The 21,723-nt window shown below is 36.8% G+C and overlaps 1 protein-coding gene across 2 annotated transcripts; it reads left to right on the plus strand.

Moving 5' to 3' along the window:
* The first annotated feature begins 374 nt into the window (after positions 1 to 374).
* On the plus strand, positions 375 to 20,051 carry LOC108999550 (WD repeat-containing protein 48-like). 2 transcript variants are annotated; one of them, XM_035695613.1, is made up of 19 exons: positions 375 to 526; positions 2,140 to 2,249; positions 9,757 to 9,915; positions 10,375 to 10,440; positions 10,551 to 10,640; positions 10,853 to 11,158; positions 11,409 to 11,506; positions 12,721 to 12,756; positions 12,890 to 13,010; positions 13,141 to 13,377; positions 13,576 to 13,671; positions 13,791 to 13,856; positions 13,961 to 13,999; positions 14,155 to 14,289; positions 15,176 to 15,537; positions 16,185 to 16,278; positions 18,208 to 18,399; positions 19,220 to 19,337; positions 19,630 to 20,051. In XM_035695613.1, exons 2-18 carry the CDS (start codon positions 2,151 to 2,153, stop codon positions 19,316 to 19,318), a joined length of 2,295 nt encoding a protein of 764 aa, XP_035551506.1. In that variant the 5' UTR covers positions 375 to 526; positions 2,140 to 2,150; the 3' UTR covers positions 19,319 to 19,337; positions 19,630 to 20,051. The 2 variants fall into 2 exon arrangements, with proteins under 2 accessions (XP_035551506.1, XP_035551507.1); XM_035695614.1 differs by lacking the exons at positions 375 to 526; positions 2,140 to 2,249 and adding an exon at positions 2,357 to 2,376.
* Positions 20,052 to 21,723: the final 1,672 nt, after the last annotated feature.

Below are 21,723 nucleotides of genomic sequence, written 5' to 3' on the forward strand. Positions count from 1 at the left end.
TAAAAAATAATTGTAAAAAAAATACATTAAAAAATACATATTAGAGCTAACTGTGGCTAGCAATGACTCTAGCAGTACTCTATTTTTATTTAGCATTACTAGTACGGAAACAAGGAGAAAATCATAAAAAATGAAAAAACCCAACCGCAATCGGCTCACTCAAAAAAAAAAAAAAAAAGAGAACTCGCATAAGGATAATTCCGTAATCCAAAGTCCACCTGATTGATTACATTTCGTCCTCTACGACCTACGTTCCCCACCCGGTCCCACCAGCAAAAAGACGGCCAGCGAAGCGAGTACTCAAAATGTATCCCACACGGTCACATTATCGAGTACACTTCTATATGTTCAATTAAATGACATTCTTGCCCTCCATCAAAATCCAAAAAACCGAGTCAAAGGAGAGGACCTCAACAATACGATCGAAACCCGTGGCCATTTCTCTCTCTCAAATTGGAACTTAGGCGGTAGAAGAAAAAAATTAGCTGAGAAAAGAGAAAGCTTCAGTCGAATCACTGATTCAAGGGTAGGGTTTATGTATCTTTTCAAAACAATTCAAACTTCTTATATATTCAGTTTCTTTTTTCTTTTAGATTATGCGTTTTCCATTTATAATTTGTATATTTGTATGAATATTGTTTTGATTTTGGAATTTTTTGGTTAGTCCATTAGTCTTTGAAACCCTGATTTTGATGATCTGATTGCATATTAGGCGAGGATCAACGGTTTTTTTTTTGGGGGGGGGGGGGGGATAATTAGCGTCGGGGGGATTTGAAATCTCGAACTCGGTTTAGTGTTAATATTTGTTTTGCGTGGTGAGATTATGTGATTGTTGAGTAATTGAGAGGCTTTGAGTTGGAATAGTTTGATGCGCTTTATGAGAGTTGTTGAGGTGAGCGACTTTGACTTTGTGGTTACTGAGATAAAGTGGGGAGAATGGGACTGAAACTTTTTTGTTTGATCTTGTTTGTGTATTTTGGTGCTGGAAATGTATAAGGAAGTTGAGATAGGCAAGGTAGAGTGTATTGTTCAGCTCAAACGAGCCTTATTTCTGAAGTTGGAAAATTATGTGTTATTCTAATTGCAGTGCATAGCCTTTTTCTTTATCAGGCTGTTAGTACTTTATGCATATAATGTTAAGAGACTTCTGTCACTAGAAAGTATGGCCCGCATTACCCATGCTTGGTTATGCATATATGGAGATAGAGTTGAGAAATTAGGTGCTATTGGAATATTTGAGCCGACCCTTATGTTTTGTAAAGTCTATCGTTTTCTGTATATGCCTACATTAATAATAATGATGACAAAGTCTGTTTGTTTGTATAGTTTTATTAGTATTGTTCTCATGAAGCCTTCTCGTGGTAACATGGGAGTGGATTAAGAAGTTGTGTGGTTGATGCTTCTGTATAATATAACTGGATTACGATGGTAGCTTTTTTATGAATTGGTACTTGATTTCAAAGTTTCTTTCCTCATTTTCTTATGATTGTGCTTTTATCTGACTGTTTGTAGTGAACACTAGCTTTAATGATGAATTTTCTATCTGAAAAGGAAGTTATACCATAAGAGATTATTCCTTCATTTCATTCTAGGGAAAAAGTACATTATATGAGAGAAATAACTAATTTAGGATATTAATAAATAAATTTACTGTGCAAATATTTTATTAATTTTTGACAAGTAACACTGCAACTGGGGCCTTTGCTGGGCACTGGCATAGTTTAGTCTTGCCCATATTTACAAATTGCAGCAATTTGGAAGATGGTACCGATGTGCCTATGGTAGTATCTTTGAAGGGAAAGGAATACAAGAAGTTTTGAAGATCGTGAGCAGTCAAGGGTTAAGCTTTGAATACCTTTTTTTTAACACTTTATTCCATTGGTTGATTGTAATTGAGTGCAATGGCTTAAACATTCATTACTTTCCTGTGTCACTAGATAATCATGCTTAGGTGATGCTCTTGTATGTTTACTGACCCGAAAAAAGAAGAAGACCAGAATGCCAATTGTGCTGTTATATTCTGAGAACTAAGAGCACGCGAGATCATTGACTTGCCTGTACTAATGAAACAATAGGGGCTTTTCTTTAAGGTATTTATGTTTTCATTATCTCTAATCAATTTGTTTATTTACGCTCCAGTGGTTTCTGAAATGCACCGTGTGGGTAGTGCGGGGAACACAAACAATTCTAGTCGCCCTCGTAAGGAGAAGAGATTAACATATGTGTTGAATGATGCTGATGACACAAAGGTGATAGATCTTTTCTTTATATAGTATACTCTAATTTCTATGTTTTATTTTCTTAAAGTTTTTTTGGTCAAAGAGCCACCTTCATTCTTTTGTTTCAGGTCATAGAAAAGGAAGTTAAATACTAGAGGTTTTTCCCCTTTTAATACATTGTGATTATGAAATTGTGTCCTTTTAAATAAATATGTCATTATTAACATTACAGTACAGTTTTCTGTTGGTATGATTTTATTTGCTTTGTGGCAATGCGTTGCTTCTTCTGATTTTAACTTAGTTCTATGTGATTCAAATAAGAAAGAATATCCCCTTATTGCATGCCTAGCAAATGCATTGAAGGTGTTCCTCATTATCCTTGTTTCATCCCAGTTATCCAACTCAACTTAAACTTGTTATGCTGTTTTACTGCTGCTGGAAGGATTTCATGCTTCCAACCAAGCAGCTTAAAAACGGGAATAAAAGAAAGGGTTAAATACCAAATGGTCCATGTGGTTTTTCTTTTTGAATAGATTGATCTTTATACTCTGATTTTGAACTTTTTGCTTTAGATGGTTTTAATTTTGATGAGTTGTAAGTGGTTGGCACTGAGGTGTGGAGGAAATCAGCCCTCCATTAGAAAATTGTTAAAAATGCTGACATGGCATGGCAAAAAAGTTAAAATAATATAAATCCAAAAATCATTTAGAAAGATAAAACAATTAAGGAAATCCAAAACTAAAAGACAAATCACAACACAACAAAAAATTAAAACCTGAAAATGTATAAAAATATGAAAAAAAAAACTATAAGTAGTTTAAAACACCAAAAATACTTTAAGAAAAGAAGTAAACTAAAAAGACAAGCTAAAACAATCAACTTTAAAAAAATTTAAAAATGAAAACTTTCTAAAAATAACAAATTCAAAACCCCCCCAAAAAGTATTAAATATAATTAAAAAAAATTGAGAGGGACTACCCCTCTCCTTTGCTTGGGAGGCCAAACCTTGATCTCCTAGGGGTGGTCGCTGGAAATCAATGTGCATCTGCATGACCGCCCCCAGGTTAGTGGGTGGGACAGCTTGTTATTTAACTTTTTTTTTTTTTTTTTAAAGTTTTCTTGGTTACATTTCTTTAGTTATAAATTTTTTTAGCTTTGTCTTTTTTGCTTTCTGAAAGTAATTTTTGTCTTTTTAAACTATATTTTTGAGGTTTTATATTTTATTTTGTGTTGTATTTTTTAATTTTTTTGGCTTTTTAAATATTTTTGGTTTTTTATGCGGTTTTTAATTTTTAATCTTTTCTTTTATGATGCATGATCTGAAGTGGGATGCCATGTCAACATTTCTAACAGTTTTTTAACTGAAGGTTGACAAAAGAATTCATTTAAACATAGTTGAAACTACAAGAAGCAAAAGGTTCAAAATTAGAGAATGGGAATCAATCTGTTCGAAAGGCAAACCACGTGGACTATTAAGTTTTTAACCCTAAAAGAAAATTGAAAATATAAATCATATTAGAATAATTTAGAAACTTTGGAAAATATTGAATAAATTTCTTAAGCCTAGAATAAAAACATAGGACCACTGAGTTTGGTTGGCCAAGGCGTCGTAGTGTTTTCTGTATTCTAGTGGACAATATAAACAATTTGTGTGCATAGCTTGGGCACCAACATCTTATACCATTATCTGCATGCCTGTTGCCTTAACCTTTTCAAACTTTGCAATTTGCTTCGTGTGATAAGGATGGTAAAATAAACTTGAATGTATCTTAAATAGTTGTCAGTCACTACTTTATGGTTTCACTTGAAAGAACTTACCTACCTCCTTGTCATGATGGAAGGTCATTTGAAAATTAAAAACCCACCATGGTTGTTTTTACTGAGTTATTCTGAGGTGGTGTTGGTTATGATGGGTCAGTTTATAGAAGTAGTTATTGAATCAAAGTGTTTTATCTTATCAAAATGTGGAGGGGGTGGTTTGAGAGTTACTGAGCGTAGCTGGAAAACAGAGAACTTAGTGATGCTGGGGTATTCTTCGATTCAATGGCTTGCGAAGGTGCTAGAGGAGAGCCTTAGCAGGGGGAAAAAAGAGGTATATTCTGCAACTCGTGATGGTTTTAGTAGCATTATTACTCAACACTGTTCTAATAGGAGAGTGAGATATGTTGAAATCTCAGAGTACAATCAGGGGGGGAGAAGGAATATTTTATGTATTCCAGAAGGGGGGAATGGATGGGGTTGGAGGAAAATGATGGAGGCACTGTTAGAGCAAAGGAAAAAAGATTTTAAATTCGGTGGAATGCATGGAGGAGGTCATCTGAGTGATGGAAGAGGGGGACTGAAGCCTCATGAGCGGTCGTATAAGGAGGCTCTTTCTTCATCATTTCCGAAAGCTGAGAAGGAGAAGATGGCTGGTGTAAAGATCTCTGACAGAGGCAAGGGTATTTGGCGTGGCGGTACGTTGAGCCATGCTCTGGGCAGAGACTCTGTGGCATGTCAAGATTCATGGGAGGTGCAACGCAAACTACTGGAAATGCAGGGACAGTTGTGTGCCCTGCAGAGAGATATGGCCGTTATTGTTGCTTTTGTTGGCTCTTTTAAGGATAATGAGGTGGCTGATAATACTAAGGGTTTTGTAAAGAGAAGCTGGCCGAGCAAAGAAGAATTCGGGCAACAGAAAAATACAAAGGCAAAGAGATGGGTATGGCGTCGGCACAAGCAGGCTGATGGGGCTGGGCCGTCCCAACCAAGGGCCCAGAATAATGGGTCTCAGCCCAGGGCCCATAGTGGCGGGTCAAAGCCCAGGGCCCATAGCTGTGGGCGTCAGCCTAGGACCTTTGGCGGGTCAAAGCCCAGATGTGGGCCTCAGCCCATGACCCATAGTGGCGGGTCGATGCCCAGTACCCGTAATAACGGGTCTGGACCCGAACCGAGGGAGATCGAGAACCCTAGCCCGACTTCTACCGAGCTGTTGAATCTCGGATTTGTGCCGGAAAGCCTTCCGACGGCGAGGGGTCAGGCCGCGGGGTCACAGACGACGCCGATGGAAGCAGTGGGGGCCGCCGGTGAGGTTTCGCCCGAGGTCTGTGCTCAACAGGCGCTGTTAGCCGAAAATGCTTTTTCTTCTATGGAGAAACAGAAATCGACGAAGACAGTTTCTGGGGTTTCTTTGGCCCAGGCGACAGATTCTGGGATACCAGAGGAGGGTTTCGAGTTGGCTGAGGTTGAGGATGATTCGGATGATTTTATGCACTCCGTGGAAGACGAATTGTTCATCCCAGAGGCTTGTAATTTGGAGGAGTTTTCAGTGGGGACTGAGTTTTAGAATTTTCAGAATAATAAAATGGGAAATCCTATCCCATTAAGTCACTATTTTCCAGATCAAGCATCAGATTGGGTCATTCATAAAGCAAAGGAAATTCAACATGTTGTGGGAATTGAGTGCGATGGGTATGAGGAGCAGTTCATAGCCTTGTTAACTGCTATGGAAGCTGGACATCACCAAAAAAAGAGGGGGAACACAAAGAAAAGTCGGGAATTAAAAAGATTGATGTGGTCAATGAACTCGGAAGCTAGTTCCAGCAGGAATAAGGCAAAGGGGAAGGGGCTGAATGTTTCCCAATGAAGCCCAAGATAGTATCTTGGAATGTCCGAGGTCTAAACGAGGTAGAGAAGCGTCTCCAGGTTAGACGTTTACTCCGTGAGTGGAAGGCGGACATAGTATGTTTACAGGAAACGAAGTTGAAGATGATTAATAGGAGGACTATTCGGAGTTTATGGAGCAATATTTATGTAGACTGGGTATATTTGGCCTCTTTAGGGGCTTCGGGAGGAGTTGTGGTAATGTGGGATAAAAGGGTAGTGGTGAAAGTGGAGGAGTACATAGGGAGATATATGGTTGTGTGTTCTTTTAAGTGTGTGTCAGATGATTTCTTATGGGCATTTGCAGGTGTATATGGGCCTAACTTAGACGTTGAAAGAAGTGTATTGTGGGATGAGCTTGCAGGGGTACAGAGTTGGTGGGAGCTTCCTTGGTGTATTGGGGGGGATTTCAATGTGGTTAAGTTCCAGAGTGAATGTCTTAGTAGCAGGAGATTGAGGCCAGCAAGTCTGGAGTTCTCAGAGTGTATTTTTTATTTGAATTTGTTAGATCTTCCACTAGCAGGTGGTCCAGCCACATGGTCAAATAATCAGACGTGGTCCCGCTTGGATCGCTTTTTAATTTCACCTGAGTTTGAATGTCATTTCCCGGATGTATGGCAAAAGCGTTTGGCACGTATAACCTCGGACCATTGGCCTATTATGCTGGATTGTGGAGGTATTCAGAATGGTAGAATGTATTTTAAGTTCGAAAACATGTGGTTGAGTTCAGAAGGCTTTGTGGAAAGGGTTAAACAATGGTGGACTTCGTATCATTTTGAAGGTACAGCCAGTTTTATTTTGGCTAACAAACTGAAAGCCTTAAAAAAGGACTTAAAGGAGTGGAATAAACTATCTTTTGGTAATGTGGAGGAGAACAAAAATACAAAGTGGTTGGAAATTCAGGAGCTAGAAAGATTGCAAGAAGGGAGGCCACTTAATGAGGAGGAACAAGCTCAGAAAACTGTATTGGAGGCTGATCTTGAAAGGATAATCCTACAGGAAGAAATCTCATGGCGTCAAAAATCAAGAGCTCTTTGGTTGAAGGAAGGGGACCGGAGTACGAAGTTCTTCCATCAAATGGCAAACTCACATAGAAGAAATAACAACATCGAAGTTCTGAGAATCGAGGGTGTCGAGAGTAGAGAAGAGGTAGTCATTCAAGAGCATGTGGTCGTTTTCTTTGAAAAGCTTCTTACTGAGCAGGTGGATTGGAGGCCTACTTTAGATGGATTGGCTTTTGATACTATTGATCCTGGGGATGTTACCAGTTTAGAGAGGGCTTTTGAAGAGGAAGAGGTTTCTGAAGTGATAAGGAAGATGGCAAAAGATAAGGCTCCCGGACCGGATGGGTTCTCTATGGGTTTTTTCCAGGAGTGTTGGGACGTGATTAAGGAGGATCTTTTGAAGGTTTTTCAAGAGTTCTTCACAATAGGTAAATTTGAGAAAAGTCTAAACACTACTTTTCTTGCATTGATCCCGAAAAAGGTTGGGGCCATTGAGATCACAGACTTTCGGCCTATTAACTTAGTAAATGGTATTTATAAGATCATTGCTAAAGTGCTTTCCAATAGATTAAGTGGAGTATTGAGGAAGATTGTTACTCAACCACAGAATGCTTTTGTTAAAGGTAGACAGATCCTTGATGCGGTTTTAATAGCCAATGAATGTTTTGACAGTAGAGTGAAGGCTGGCAACTCAGGGATTATGTGCAAATTAGATATGGAAAAGGCATATGATCATGTGAATTGGGATTTTCTTCTCTATTTACTGGATAGGTGTGGGTTTGGAGAGAGGTGGAGGTCTTGGATAAGATGGTGTATATCTACGGTACGTTTCTCGGTGTTGATTAATGGCAGTCCAGAGGGTTTCTTCCCAAGCTCTCGTGGTTTGAGACAAGGGGATCCGTTATCCCCTTTACTTTTTGTCATAGTTATGGAGGCACTAAGTAGGATGATTTCAGCCACAGTGTCTAATGGTTCCATCAGTGGTTTCCAAATTGGATCGTCTAGTAGAAGTAGTACAATTATTTCTCATTTGCTGTTTGCAGATGATACGCTCATTATGTGCGAGGCTGATCAAGGCCAGTTGAGGACTATGAAGGCACTGCTGCTGTGTTTTGAAGCAGTGTCTGGTTTAAAGGTGAATTATGATAAATCCGAGTTGGTACCAATTGGGGAAATTCAGGATATAGGGGTGCTGGCTGATATACTGGGGTGTAAGATAGCGTCTCTTCCTATGACTTATCTGGGATTGCCACTGGGTATAGCGTCGAGGGCACGCACAATTTGGGATATAGTGATTGAAAAAGTAGAGAGGAGACTAGCAGGGTGGAAGAGAATGTATTTGTCTAAAGGGGGCCGGATCACATTAATCAAAAGTACACTTTCAAATCTACCCACCTACTATCTATCATTATTCCCTTTACCGGTGAGTGTGGCGGGTCGACTCGAGAAATTACAGAGAGAGTTTCTGTGGGGGGGCTTAGGAGAGGAGTTCAAATTCCACCTAGTTAAATGGGAGATGGTATGTCGTCCTATCTCCAATGGAGGTTTGGGTGTCAGAAATTTGAGGTTGTTTAACCGGGCATTACTTGGCAAATGGTTGTGGCGATATACTAAGGAACCAGAAGCCTTATGGAAGACTGTGATCGAGAGCAAATATGTTGTTTTAGGGAAGGGGTGGTGTACTAGAGAAGTTGGAGGAGCTCCTGGAATGGGGCTATGGAAACATATTAGAAGAGGATGGGTAGTCTTCCATCGTCACACTAGATTGCAATTAGGGACAGGTTCTAAGATCAGATTTTGGAAGGATGCGTGGTGTAATAACAGTGTTCTTCAAGATCTGTTTCCGTCTCTTTTCTTAATTGCAAGTACTAAAGATGCCACAGTGGCGGAGGTTATGGAAGTCTCAGGTGGAAACATCCATTGGAATATCAATTTCAACCAAGCGGCACATGATTGGGAGATGGAGAGTTTTGTTGATTTTTATAGCCCCCTTTATTCTATTCGTCCAAACATCCAGCAGGAAGATGGGTTGTGGTGGTGTCCTGCAAGGAATGGGGTGTTTTCTGTTCGCTCTTTTTATAAGGTTGTCACACAAGTTTCAGAGATACAGTTTTCCTGGAAAAGGCTTTGCCGTCATAAGGCTCCTCCCAAAGCCTCTTTCTTTGTGTGGACAGCATCGTTGGGTAAGATTCTCACTACGGATAATCTAAGAAAGAGGAGGATTATTATTGCAAACTGGTGTTGTATGTGTAAAAGCGGGGGTGAGTCGGGAAATCATTTACTTTTACACTGTGAGATAGCCAGGACTCTTTGGACGAGGTGTTTAAAAAGATGGAGTTAATGTGGGTTATGCCGCAAACAGTTTTGGAGGTATTGGCTTGCTGGGCTTCGATTCGTGGGGTGAGACAGATCAAAGCAGTTTGGAAGATGATCCCCATCTGTATTATGTGGTGTCTATGGCAAGAGCGCAATGAGAGGACATTTGAGGACAAAGAGAGAACTTTAGAGGAGCTTAAACTGTTTTTCTTTAGGACTCTTTGTACTTGGGCCATTGCAATAGACTTTAATGGCATGGACCTTCATGTTTTCCTAGTTTCTAATGTGCCTACATAATTAGGGCATTTTCTCTGTATTCGACATTTGGTATATTAATAAATTCTTGTTTTACTTATCAAAAAAAAAATTAAAAACCATGAAAGTGTCAGACCCGTTACTCCTGCATCCCCCAATACGAGTTCATCCTTGTGCATGCACCCCCTCTTCTCCCTGTGTGGGGGAACTGAGAAGGCATTCTTTCTGAATCTTCCGAGGGTAGGATGATAATCTTACTACTGTGAATTGAGTCGGAGAATCTAATATTACCACATTTTGCAATCTTTTTCTATCTGCAGCATTCTGCAGGTGTGAATTGTTTGGCTGTATTAAAGTCAGTAGGAACTGATGGGTGTGATTACCTCTTCACTGGGAGCCGTGATGGAACACTTAAAAGATGGGATTTGATGGAAGATTCAGCCACCTGCTCTACTACTTTTGAGTCTCATGTGGACTGGGTACTGTTTACCTATCTTCTGTCCTTTTCCCTTATTCATGTTTCAATTATTACTGCCAATTCTTTGAGCTTATTTTTAGGTTGGGGTGAAAAGGATCCAATTTAAGTTATTTTTTTCCCGGCAAAATCCAGTTCCATAATTGGCCATAAGACTTGAACGGCCATCTTGTTACAGATAACAAAAGAGTAGAATACCATTAGACACATGAATGGCTTACGTGTAGGATATTTTTGTATTGTGATTCTTGACCATGTAGGGCTTTAGATTTATTCATTAAGTCAATCTGATGTGGGACAAGGGAAAAAGTGTTGACATCAATGTCTTCTGCCTTTTGTAACATGTTCTAATTTTTAATTTTCATATTTATAGCTTTTCTTCCTTTATAAGATATTATCTCTTGATCTCTATCGGGTATATACTTTACAATTGAATTTAATGGGAATGTCTTCGGTTGTGCAGGTTAATGATACTGTTCTTGCAGGTGACAATACACTTGTTTCCTGTTCCTCAGATACCACACTTAAGGTTCGTGAATTTGATCATAGTTGTCACTTTTGCAGTTTCAGCACTATCTTTGGCTGTTGTTTTGTTGACTGACATGGTTGTTAGTGGTAATACTTGTTATGATACTCTAGGCATGGAACTGTTTGTCTGGTGGAACATGTACAAGGACTCTCCGGCAACACTCAGACTATGTGACTTGTCTTGCTGCTGCAGAAAAAAATGTAATTCCTTTGTCTAATTTTTTGTAGACCTTATTAACTGCATGGATGATAGGTTCCTCCCAACACATCCTGGTATACATATGAGTTTCACATTAACGTGACCTATCAAAAAAAGTTTCACATTAACGTGACTGCACAAATTGTGCTTGAGGATTAGTATCATGTACTATAAAATTCATTTTCTGATCCTTTTATAGTGTCGTGCTTTTTAGAGCAATATTGTTGCCTCTGGTGGCCTTGGAGGGGAGGTTTTCGTATGGGATCTTGAGGCTGCGCTTGTTCCACTCTCAAAGTCCAGTGATGCAATGGAAGATGACTGTCCAAATGGTGTCAATGGTTCAGGGAATTTGCTCCCGATTACTAGTTTGCGTACTATAAGCTCAAGCAATAGCATTTCTACACATACAAATCAGTCCCAAGGATATGTTCCACTTGCTGCCAAAGGCCATAAGGAGTCTGTTTATGCATTGGCAATGAATGATAGCGGCACACTTCTTGTCTCCGGTGGAACTGAGAAGGTATATTCTGATATTTATTGTAACTGTTATATTGGACTTCTGACTTTATTACATTTCTGCATTATCAATGTGCACTTCTTCCTAGCTAGGTGTTTTCTCTTGTATATATCCAGTGTACTTGGGCCATGCCTATTGGTTATTACTTTTACTTAAACATAAGAATAAAAAATCTATGTGCACATGTTGAATTGACTCTCATAACTTTTATCATTATTTAAATGTGGTTTATCGAACTTCTTATTTTCTCTAGGTTGTTCGTGTTTGGGACCCAAGAACTGGTTCAAAGACTATGAAATTACGAGGTCATACGGATAACATTAGGGTTTTGCTTATGGATTCTACTGGAAGGTATGTTCAATGGGTAGGCAGTTTTATCGTGAATTATATTGTAAAATTGTTTTGGTAAGAGTTCACTTATCAAAAAATGGTTTTGATAAAAGTTTCATATTGATTTCAAATGTTACTATTCAATATGTAACATTTGATGCGTTCATAGATGTTATTTTTTACTGAGACTGAAAGGAATTTACGTTTTTTCTTTGATTACAGCTATTTGACTTGAAACTTTTTCTGATCCTTAATTTGTTTTGAGAGATTTTCATTAATTCTTGATATATGTGATAACATCTGAGTGGAGTATTTGAAAAGATGACCACCCAACTTGTATGTCTATTGATATGGATTTCGACATGAGCTAGAGAAGAGTTTTCCATTCAAGGGAAACTTCACATCTACTAAGGGGTTGTTTGGAAATAGAGATGGTTTCATCTCATCTCATTTCCTTCCCAAACATCACTCAAATACAAACACTCTTCAATTTCAAATCTTCAACTTTTCATCTAATCATTACAACTTTCCCAAACTTCCAAATAAAATACAAAAAACAATTCAACTTTTTCAAATCTCAAAACAAAAATAATATTAAAAAAATATATTCTAACAAGATTTTAACTTTATAATATTTTTATTCAACTTTTTATCTCTCCTTTCCCAAACCCCAACAAAACATCTTAACTCAAACCATTTCACTATTATTCATAGATTTCTCATCTCATTTCCTAAGCATCCCCTAAATGGCCCTTGTAGCATGTAGGGCCACATAGACAACCTCAACAGTTAACAGTTGTGTCTTCAGTTTCATAAAAAGTAAATTTCTGTAGATTTGGTTCAATAGCTCTTTACTTCTTCATTGCAATTCTTTTTCCCTGGTTTTGGATATAAATCATCTCCCTTCCCATCCCATCCATTGTTTTAGAGACTATGCTTGTGCAGGTTTAGGCTAAAATATTTTAGTTGGGCTCATATCAGTTGCCAAGTTTTCAGCGTAAACCGATATACACAATTTTCAATTAGCCAAACTGCAGCAATACTTCCATGCAATTTTGCAAATTCTCTTTCATAGAACTCACAAACACGAGTATTCAATGATACTTTAGACTAATTTTTCTATGTTAATACATCCTGATTGGATGTTTCATCTATACAGCATGTATGCAAACTGTATTTCCTACTATTTTCTTCTTGCAAATTAGTGATTGTTTTGGTAAACTTAATTGTTGCAGACTGTGTTTATCGGGATCTTCTGACTCTATGATCAGGTAGATTTCTCGCACCTATCTTCTACTGTAAAATAACCATGTATTGTATGTAAGCATACAAACATGTATGTGTATGAGTATCAGCAACTGTGCTTTGGTTGTAGTCAATTAACTATACCACCACTCTTTATAGACTTTGGGATCTTGGTCAGCAGCGATGTGTGCATTCCTATGCTGTGCATACAGATTCTGTTTGGGCACTTGCCAGTACTCCAACATTTAGTCATGTTTATAGCGGTGGGAGAGACCTTTCTGTGAGTATAGTTTTCTTGTGTAAATTAACTAATTATAATTATCCTGCATTTTCTTTCTATTCTTGAATGTCTTTTGTTATTTATATTTGATTCTCATCTTTTTGATTCCCAATTCTGTTTATACCCTCAGTTATACTTGACAGACTTGGCAACAAGAGAGAGTCTTTTGCTCTGCACAGGGGAGCACCCCATTCTGCAATTGGCTTTACATGACGATAGTATCTGGGTTGCAACAACAGATTCTTCCATCAATAGATGGCCTGCTGAGGGACGCAATCCTCAGAAGGTCTTTGAAAGAGGCGGTTCTTTCTTAGCTGGAAACCTATCCTTTTCACGGGCAAGGGTTTCCTTAGAGGGATCTACCCCTGTGAGTAATGCTTCTTTTTAATTTTGTTGATGTTATTGCATGTCTTACATTGTTGTTGAATCCTTGTAGATCAGTATTCTTGAGTTCTATTTCAGTTTTTTAATTCTTAAATTTGTTTCTTTTGGATATTTGCATCTTAGGAACTGATCTTAGTGTTCTGTCTCATTGAGATTCTAATGCTTTGGCATTTTTGCGTAGGTTCCTGTTTACAAAGAACCAACACTAAGCATTCCTGGAACTCCTGGAATAGTGCAGCATGAAATTATGAATAATAGAAGGAATGTGTTGACCAAGGTAATCATCATGCCACCCTCATATTTACCATGATAAAAGTCATTTTTTGCCTTTAATCTTCATTTTTGACGATATTTATGTTATCCTCTGTAATGTAAAATAATGTCTCGCATTAACAGGATACCTCTGGTTCGGTAAAGCTGTGGGAGGTTACCAGGGGCATTGTGGTTGAGGATTATGGAAAGGTATTGTACAGATTATTAGTTGCAATGTTTTTTCTATACTAATAATCCATAAATCTCACTTTAGGAAAACAACACCATAATCATTCGAACTTTTCTTGTTCCAGGTGTCATTTGAGAAGAAAAGGGAAGAGCTCTTTGAGATGGTATAATTTCTCTCTGGCTATGCCTATTACCTTGTTTATACAGCCTCTTCATTACCTTAAAAAAAAAAAATCTAACATAGCCTGTCTTGGATATATATTGTAGTTTCACTCTGAAATATCTGGTGACTTACATTATAAACTTCGGACTGCTTTAGGTAAGCATTCCTACGTGGTTCACTGTGGATACCAGGCTTGGAAGTTTATCTATCCATTTGGACACCCCACAATGCTTCTCAGCTGAGATGTACTCAGCTGACCTTAGCATTGTTGGTAAACCCGAGGATGATAAGGTATCTACTTTTAGAATCACAAGGTCTTTCCACTATTGCTTTTTTCCAGTTTGGAATTTTTTTTTTGCATTGATTTGTCCTCCTTTGCCGCTCTTTTTTGTCCCTGTTTTGTCCCTGTTTTTTTTGCATTGATTTGCTCAATGAAAAATGTCTATCTACTTATTTGTTTTTGGGTTGCTATTTAGGACCTTATGTGGATCTCTTGTATATTTCAGGTGTACTGGAGTAACAGTCTTTTGTCTCGATTTTTGTTGGTCTTGCTTCTATTGAGTTTTTTATCACTTTGTTTCTTTTGAGAAAATGCAATTTTTTAGCTTATATCTTTGTAACTATATTGCTTTTCTTACTCATTAAAAAAAACTATATTGCTTTTCTTGAAAGGAACGTATAAACCAGGAAGATCAGAACGTGGCCTCAAACTTTATATTGGTCTTTTATGTTTGTTCACAACATCATGATGCCGTGTATAAGTTGCCAAGTGTTATGATTCTCTGGTTTCTCACACCATTCTAGTTCTTCTACTTGTGCTAGAATTCTGATTATTTACCAATATTATGCAATAATAAGAAATTAAGAAGAGTACTGCTACAGCCACAAAGAGATTACACAAAGTAATCCCACAAGCTAACGTGGTTTCATGTGGTCCATTAGATCTACATTACAATAAAAGTAACTTTACAAACTGACGAACCACATCAAACCACATGAGCTTGTGAGATTACTTTTGTGTAATCCATTTGTGGCTAGAGTATTTCCCAATTAAGAATGCAGTTTTACAACAACCTCTTCTTTCGGTTACAAGTTCAATTATCTTTTGATATGAAAAGTTGAAAGCTAGTCTTTTCTGGATGTTCTCCTGAAGCTTATGTTGCGTTTCTCTTCGCAGGTTAATCTAGCTCGAGAAACCCTTAAAGGACTTTTGGCTCACTGGTTGGCCAAGAGAAAGCAAAGAGTTGGATCCCAGCCTTCTGCTAATGGGGATGTGTTATCTGGGAAGGATGTTAGCCACAGAAGTATTACTCATTCAAGAATTGAAGTTGATTGTAATGCTGAGAATGACACGATGGTGTATCCTCCATTTGAATTTTCAACTGTTTCCCCTCCTTCCCTCATTACTGAGGGTTCTCATGGAGGTCCATGGAGAAAGAAAATTACTGATTTAAATGGAACTGAAGATGAGAAAGATTTTCCTTTCTGGTGTCTGGACTGTGTGTTAAATAACCGCCTACCTCCCAGAGAAAATACTAAGTAAACTTCTAACTTCCCATGCATTTTCTTTTGGTTCGTTGAACTTTTATACTTGCAAGAAATTTTGCAAATATAGAACTTTGTTTTTTCTTTTATCATTGATGTTGAGTGTTTGGATGTTGCCTTCTTCTTTCTGCTGATTTTTATTATCTGGAAATTTGTCACTACATGTTAAGGACATGTTTCAACTTTCAAGTGTATTTGTTTGCTCATCTCCATGTTTTCTTCGCGAAGCACTGGGTTCTAGCATGCTGTTCGGCTACAACCTAATAAAAATATTTCTTTTTAGATAATCATAAATTTTATTGATGATGTCAATAGCCATGGCCCAAGTACATGGTTATATATAGGAAGAACCTAATAAAACTATTATAAAATTATGATACGTGCATATTCTTGAGAATTTGATAAAAGATTCGTTGACTCACTGTCTTGAAGATTCTGCTGCTTCTCTACTTGTCTCTAATTTGTTCTTATTCTTTGTTTTTTCTGGATTTAAAGAACAGATAAAAATGGCCTGTATTTGATTTTTGCTTGTAGAATCTCATTGTGCTCAAAGAGTGCAATGATTACTTATATTTAAAGAATCATTGGCGAACTGAAGCTATTTATTTTTTCACCTAGCAAGATTTTTACTAATTCTGCAGGTGCAGCTTTTATTTACATCCATGTGAAGGTTCAGCTGTTCAGATTCTGACACAAGGAAAACTAAGTGCACCTCGTATATTGAGGATTCAAAAAGTAAGTTTTTGGGTTTTCTTTTCAGCGAACATCCAAACGTTTTTTCTGTCAGTAAATAATTTGATTAACAATATATGGCGATGCTGAAGTACACTTGAAGTATACGTTAAAAACACCTAATTAGAAGTGGACATAGAGGGGTTTTAACTTTATTTGTGTTATAAATCACTGTTTGTTTGAAGAGAATGGTCTATTTTGGATTTTGAATTAAGTGCTTGAACTATTGGCAACATCTCAACTTCAGTCCAAGCATTTGAAGATCCATATATGACTTGAGTCATTCATAATTTCCTTCTTCAGACTACATACTATAAAGGCCTATATGCAAGAAATAGGGAATTCACTTGCATCTGTGAATTATAACTGTTGCCTTGTTATTTTCTATATAAGAGACAAATATAGTAGCACTTTATTATCAATCTTCCATACAAATACTCTTTGTCGTAATGGTTATCTAAGTAATCTACTTATTTTCTAATTGTCTTGAAGAGTTCTTCTACTATTAATTGACTAACAAATTTTTGGAATATTTTGGTGTGATATTGGATGTAACGATGTCTCCTTTAGTGCACTTAAAAACACATTACACATTAGTAGTTACACATTGGTGGATTTCCTTACAAGCTGGAGAGGCCTTCACGGTAACTCACAAGTGGCAGCCATCTGGAGAATGGTTCCTATATGTATGTGTTGGTGCTTCTGGCAGGAGTGAAATGCTAGGAGCTTTGAAGATCGTGAGAGAACAACAGATGAGCTCAAAGTTTTCTTTTTTAAATCATTGATCTTATGGGCAGGGGCCATTGTTTGTAATGGACTAAATGTCCATGACTTTCTCCTTTCGATTGTAAACTATACCTAGGGGCTTCTCATGCATACTCCCTGTGTACTTGGGCAGTGCCTATTTCTATGAATAAAACTTCTTGATTACCTATAAAAAAAAAAAAAAAGTAGTTCCTCAAATCGGTAGCCTAAGGAAGACTTACTACATTGTACATTGAAAAGAAATCCTACTCACTCATGTAATTGGCAGTTGTTGCCCATTCTTGGATTAATAATACTTGTTTTACTTATAAAAATAAAATAAAATAAATCCTACTCACTCACTGTAATTTCAGCTTTCATTGGAGGCTTGCTGTTTGTTATTTTCCTTCCATATCTTTTGGCAGTTGGGGCTTAGTAGTGGCAATAGGTTGGCTCTCAGGTTTTCAAACAAAATCTTAGGAAAAATTTCATTTTTCATCCCCAAATTTCTACCACCTTTTCAAATTGCACCCAAACCTACATTTTGATATCTCAAACCATCAATTTCTTTCAATTTGAAAAAATGGTGGTAATTTAGGGTGCAAGATGAGATTTTCCCAAAACTTAAGCTAGAGAAGAATTATAAGTTAGTACTTATGACATTTCATTCACTGAAACCAGAAAATTAGCTGATGTATTTTCTAAGGTTAATAGGTCTGGACTTCTCAATTTAAGATGGTGTCTTGTTTTGCTTTGGCCCCTTATTCCCGTTTTGAATGTGTTTGTAGAAACAAAAGGTAAAAGTAAAACACGATAAATGGTTTTCAGTTTCACTGTATTATTCATTAGTTGACATCTTATTATATATTATAATACTCCCTTATCAACAAAGAGTAGTAGAATTAAGTGATAGCTTTCCCTAGATCAAATAAAAAATATAAGAATTCTGTAATAGGATGTTTTTATGGCAAACCTCTCAGAAAATTAAAATTTCTTGTACCTGAGTGGGTATGGTTCTACATATGAATGTGCTAAAATTGACATGTATTGTCAGAATGCAAATAACTTGTATTCATTATAGAGTACAACCTTCTTTTTTCTTGTAATTTTGTGTGTTATGTTGATGTGCACCTTCTGCATGGTTTGGAAGAATAATGATTAATGGGGAGTTCTGCTTTGTTAATGCAGGTAATTAATTATGTTGTAGAAAAGATGGTTCTTGACAAACCCTTGGAGAGTGTAAATCCCGAGGGAACATTTACTCCTGGACTTGTTGGAGGGCAGTTAACTCATTCAGTGATTGGGGATGGATCTTATCGGTCTGGAGTGAAGCCTTGGCAAAAGCTCAAACCCTCTATAGAGATATTGTGCAACAATCAGGTTAGTCGATTTACACTCTGGATGTATAGTTCAGTAGGAGTTAAGCTTTTCAATGAGCTTCTGGCTTATTAACTAGGATTTTACGGGGATGGAAATGTTGAATATGTGAAAGAGTAATATAGACAAAGCAAAGAAAGAAAGAACTGGATACACTTTTTTTTTTGGAAATATTGTACCCCTAACTAAGATGTTCTCTTTGAAGTTGGAATTTCATTACAAGTAATGTGATTGCATTTACTTCTTGAATTTCAATTTCCAACTATACTCAACGTATCGATCTGATATTTGTCAACATGTCAGTCTCCAATGCGTGTTCTCAATTTTTTTTTAGTATTATTAGCTTTTATTTTTATATTATCAAGTCTAAGAATTTGAAACTCAATACTCAAGCTACATGACATCCACACAGTTTCATACTCCATTGAGAGCCAATATTTTTTTTTTATTGGCACCGGGTGTCCAGGAACAGCGTCCCTACTAATCCCGGGGTTGCACAAGCCCTCGGCAAGTACTTTCCTGCAAGTCCACCTCGGATAATTCAAGGAAAAAATCCCCCAATCCGATGGCCCCTAGAGATTGTTTGCACCTAAGGGAATTTGAACCTTAGACCTGGGGGGAGCATACCCCCAAGCCCAAGGCCTTTACCACTTGAGCCAATCCCTAGGGGTTCCTTTGAGAGCCAATATATATTGGCTCTAAGCTAAAGAAAGAGCTTAATGCATATTATAAAGAGTCTGGTTTGATCGATTGTTCTGATTTGGTGAATGGAATTACTTTCAACATTGTTCTGATTTGGAAAAATTATTTTGCTTTTTTATAGGTCTTGTCCCCAGACGTGAGCTTAGCCACTGTGCGGGCTTATGTCTGGAAGAAATCTGAGGACCTTATTCTCAATTATAGACTCATCCAGGGTGGGTGACTCGTACGGCATCCTGAAGGTGTGTTTTGACTTCATTTTTGTTGTCTCTCTCTCTCTCTCTAAAAAGGGCAAATGCTAGGTTCAAGATCTCGCAAAAGTAAAGCTGACCAATTACTGTGGTTAAATGTGATACGATAGATCTACCTTACAATAAAAAGAACTCTACTGTTTGATATACCATAACAAACCACATTAGTTTGCGACCTTTCCTTTTGGGAGAACTCTTTGTGAACCAAACATTTCTGAAAAAAAAAAAAAACTCTTATCTAATCATGTGTGGCAATTTTAAGTGTGATTACTAATACTTTCAGGTTATCTCGTGCTTGTGTTGAATGCTGGGGAATATGAATTCTTCAAGCCATGCTTAATAGTGATGGAGGTACTTGTCAGGTTTGTAAATTTGAAAAATCGACTGATTGCTGGAAATGGCTACATTCTCCAACCGTGCCAAGAAGTTTCCGGTTAGCAGTTACCTACCCAGCATGCAAACTTTAATTGGTCATTCCAAAGTTGTTATGGAGATGAGTCTTGCATGCAGGAATTGAAGGGTTTTTGAGTCTGGAGCAGAATAGAGAGAAGTATTGTAGGAACTTTCCAGAGGAGCCAAATTTACGGATATTATGATGTCTTTGTAGATTGATATTGCGGTTACATACCTAGTCATAGAAACTCTGTTGTGGAAGTTATTTCTTGAATTTGTTTCTTTTTGGAAATAAAAGTTACATTTCCCATATCTCATTTTACTTCATTCGACCTATATTTGCAGATATTTTTCCGCGTGGTGTTGCTCTTTTTTGTAATTTGTTTTCCCAAAAATGACATTTCATAACTTCATAAAACTGGTGTCGTCGTCGTCGTCGCAATCGTCGTCGTCGTCTGGTATGTATCGAGACGGGTAGGGAGGCTATGTTTTGTGCTTGCACTTTGCTTTCAAGCTGAATACAGGCAATATAGAGGTAATTTTATCGTTCAAGAACTCATTAATTATTCAGTTTACGTGGTGGGGAAAAAAAAAAAAAGGAAGTTAAAACCGAGTTGATTTTTCCTAGCAAAATCAATTAGAAGAAGTTGGAGAATCTGAAGCAAATTGCATATGACTGAACAATAATATAGCCACATCAGTGATTCTATTGTTGAATGGCAACTGAACTGAAATATCTGTTTTCTTTCCTGTTGAAGTTAAGAAATTGATGGACAGCATATACGGCTTAAAATGAATACTGCCAAAATTGCTTATTTATTTCCTCATTAAATTTTCCGGTGGTGGGACGACTTGGGGGCTCCATAGAAATCCAACCAGTTGGGATGTGTCCAATTTTGTTGAGAGTCGACTCTCCAAGAACGTGGTGTAGAACAGCTCCACGTTGCCTGTTTGGATACTGTTAAATGAAACGAGTTAAGATAATTTGTGAATAATAACGAGATTATTAGGTTAAATTGTATGAAATGATATCATCTCACCTCTATATTCAAACGGACCTCACAAAAAAGAAACGGCCCCCAAATCTCACCTCTGTATTCTCCGTCTTGTAGATTTTGGTGACATTTATCGACTGTTGAAGTTTTGCTTTTCAAGTAATTATTAGATATTTTTTAATTATAGATATTTGGTATTTTTATTTTATTATATGATATATATTAATTAAAATTGATGTTGTAATAAAACGAGAATATCACGTGATGTTTAGATAGAATAGAAGTACTACTTTAGGAGGACCTCATAATCTTTCTTGGTCTTTAACTTTAATCCACGGTTGATAAAATAGAAAGCACTTATTAGAGCACTCTCATTGGAATAGTTAAATTAAAGTACATTTTTTATGAATGTAAGATGGATTTAACTTTTAGCTATTCCATTTATATAAATCTCTACATTGGAATAGCTATTTTTTCATTATATGACAATAAAATAATATAAGATTAATTTAATTTTGACTATTCACATCAAATCTCCAAATTGAATTATCCATTTATTCATTATATAGTAATGAGTAATTAATAATTTTGAAAATTTTTTAATTTTTTAATTATGAATTTATTTTATTTTTTCATATTTTACTATTTATAATATTATATATTAATTTGTAATTATATTCTAATTATATTTTTTCAATTGTCATTTAAAATGGAGAGAGAAATAATTAATATTAAAAGGAGAGAGAAATAAATAATATAAAAATGATTTGATGAATGAATAGTGTGTTCCAAATTTAGAAATTAGTTTAGATATTACTGTAGCTATATTCCAAATATTTAGAATATAGCTAATTTAATGTGAGCAATTTATCCACTTAATAGCTAAATTCTCATTGGATTTAACTTTTAACTATAGACAAAAAGGCCAAAAACATTTGTCTTTCCAATGGTCTTGAAATTGAGTGAAACAGTCTACGTGTGGGGGCGTG

This window comes from Juglans regia, chromosome 11 (assembly GCF_001411555.2).
Source record: "Juglans regia cultivar Chandler chromosome 11, Walnut 2.0, whole genome shotgun sequence".
Classification (NCBI taxonomy): domain Eukaryota; kingdom Viridiplantae; phylum Streptophyta; class Magnoliopsida; order Fagales; family Juglandaceae; genus Juglans; species Juglans regia.

Bases quoted from the DNA above. Each gene is read 5' to 3' on its own strand.
- LOC108999550 (XM_035695613.1), top strand. From the start codon at position 2,151: ATGCACCGTGTGGGTAGTGCGGGGAACACAAACAATTCTAGTCGCCCT. The intron at 13,857-13,960 runs GTATTGTACAGA...TTCTTGTTCCAG, and splicing joins TGGTTGAGGATTATGGAAAG to GTGTCATTTGAGAAGAAAAG. The intron at 14,290-15,175 runs GTATCTACTTTT...TTCTCTTCGCAG, and splicing joins GTAAACCCGAGGATGATAAG to GTTAATCTAGCTCGAGAAAC.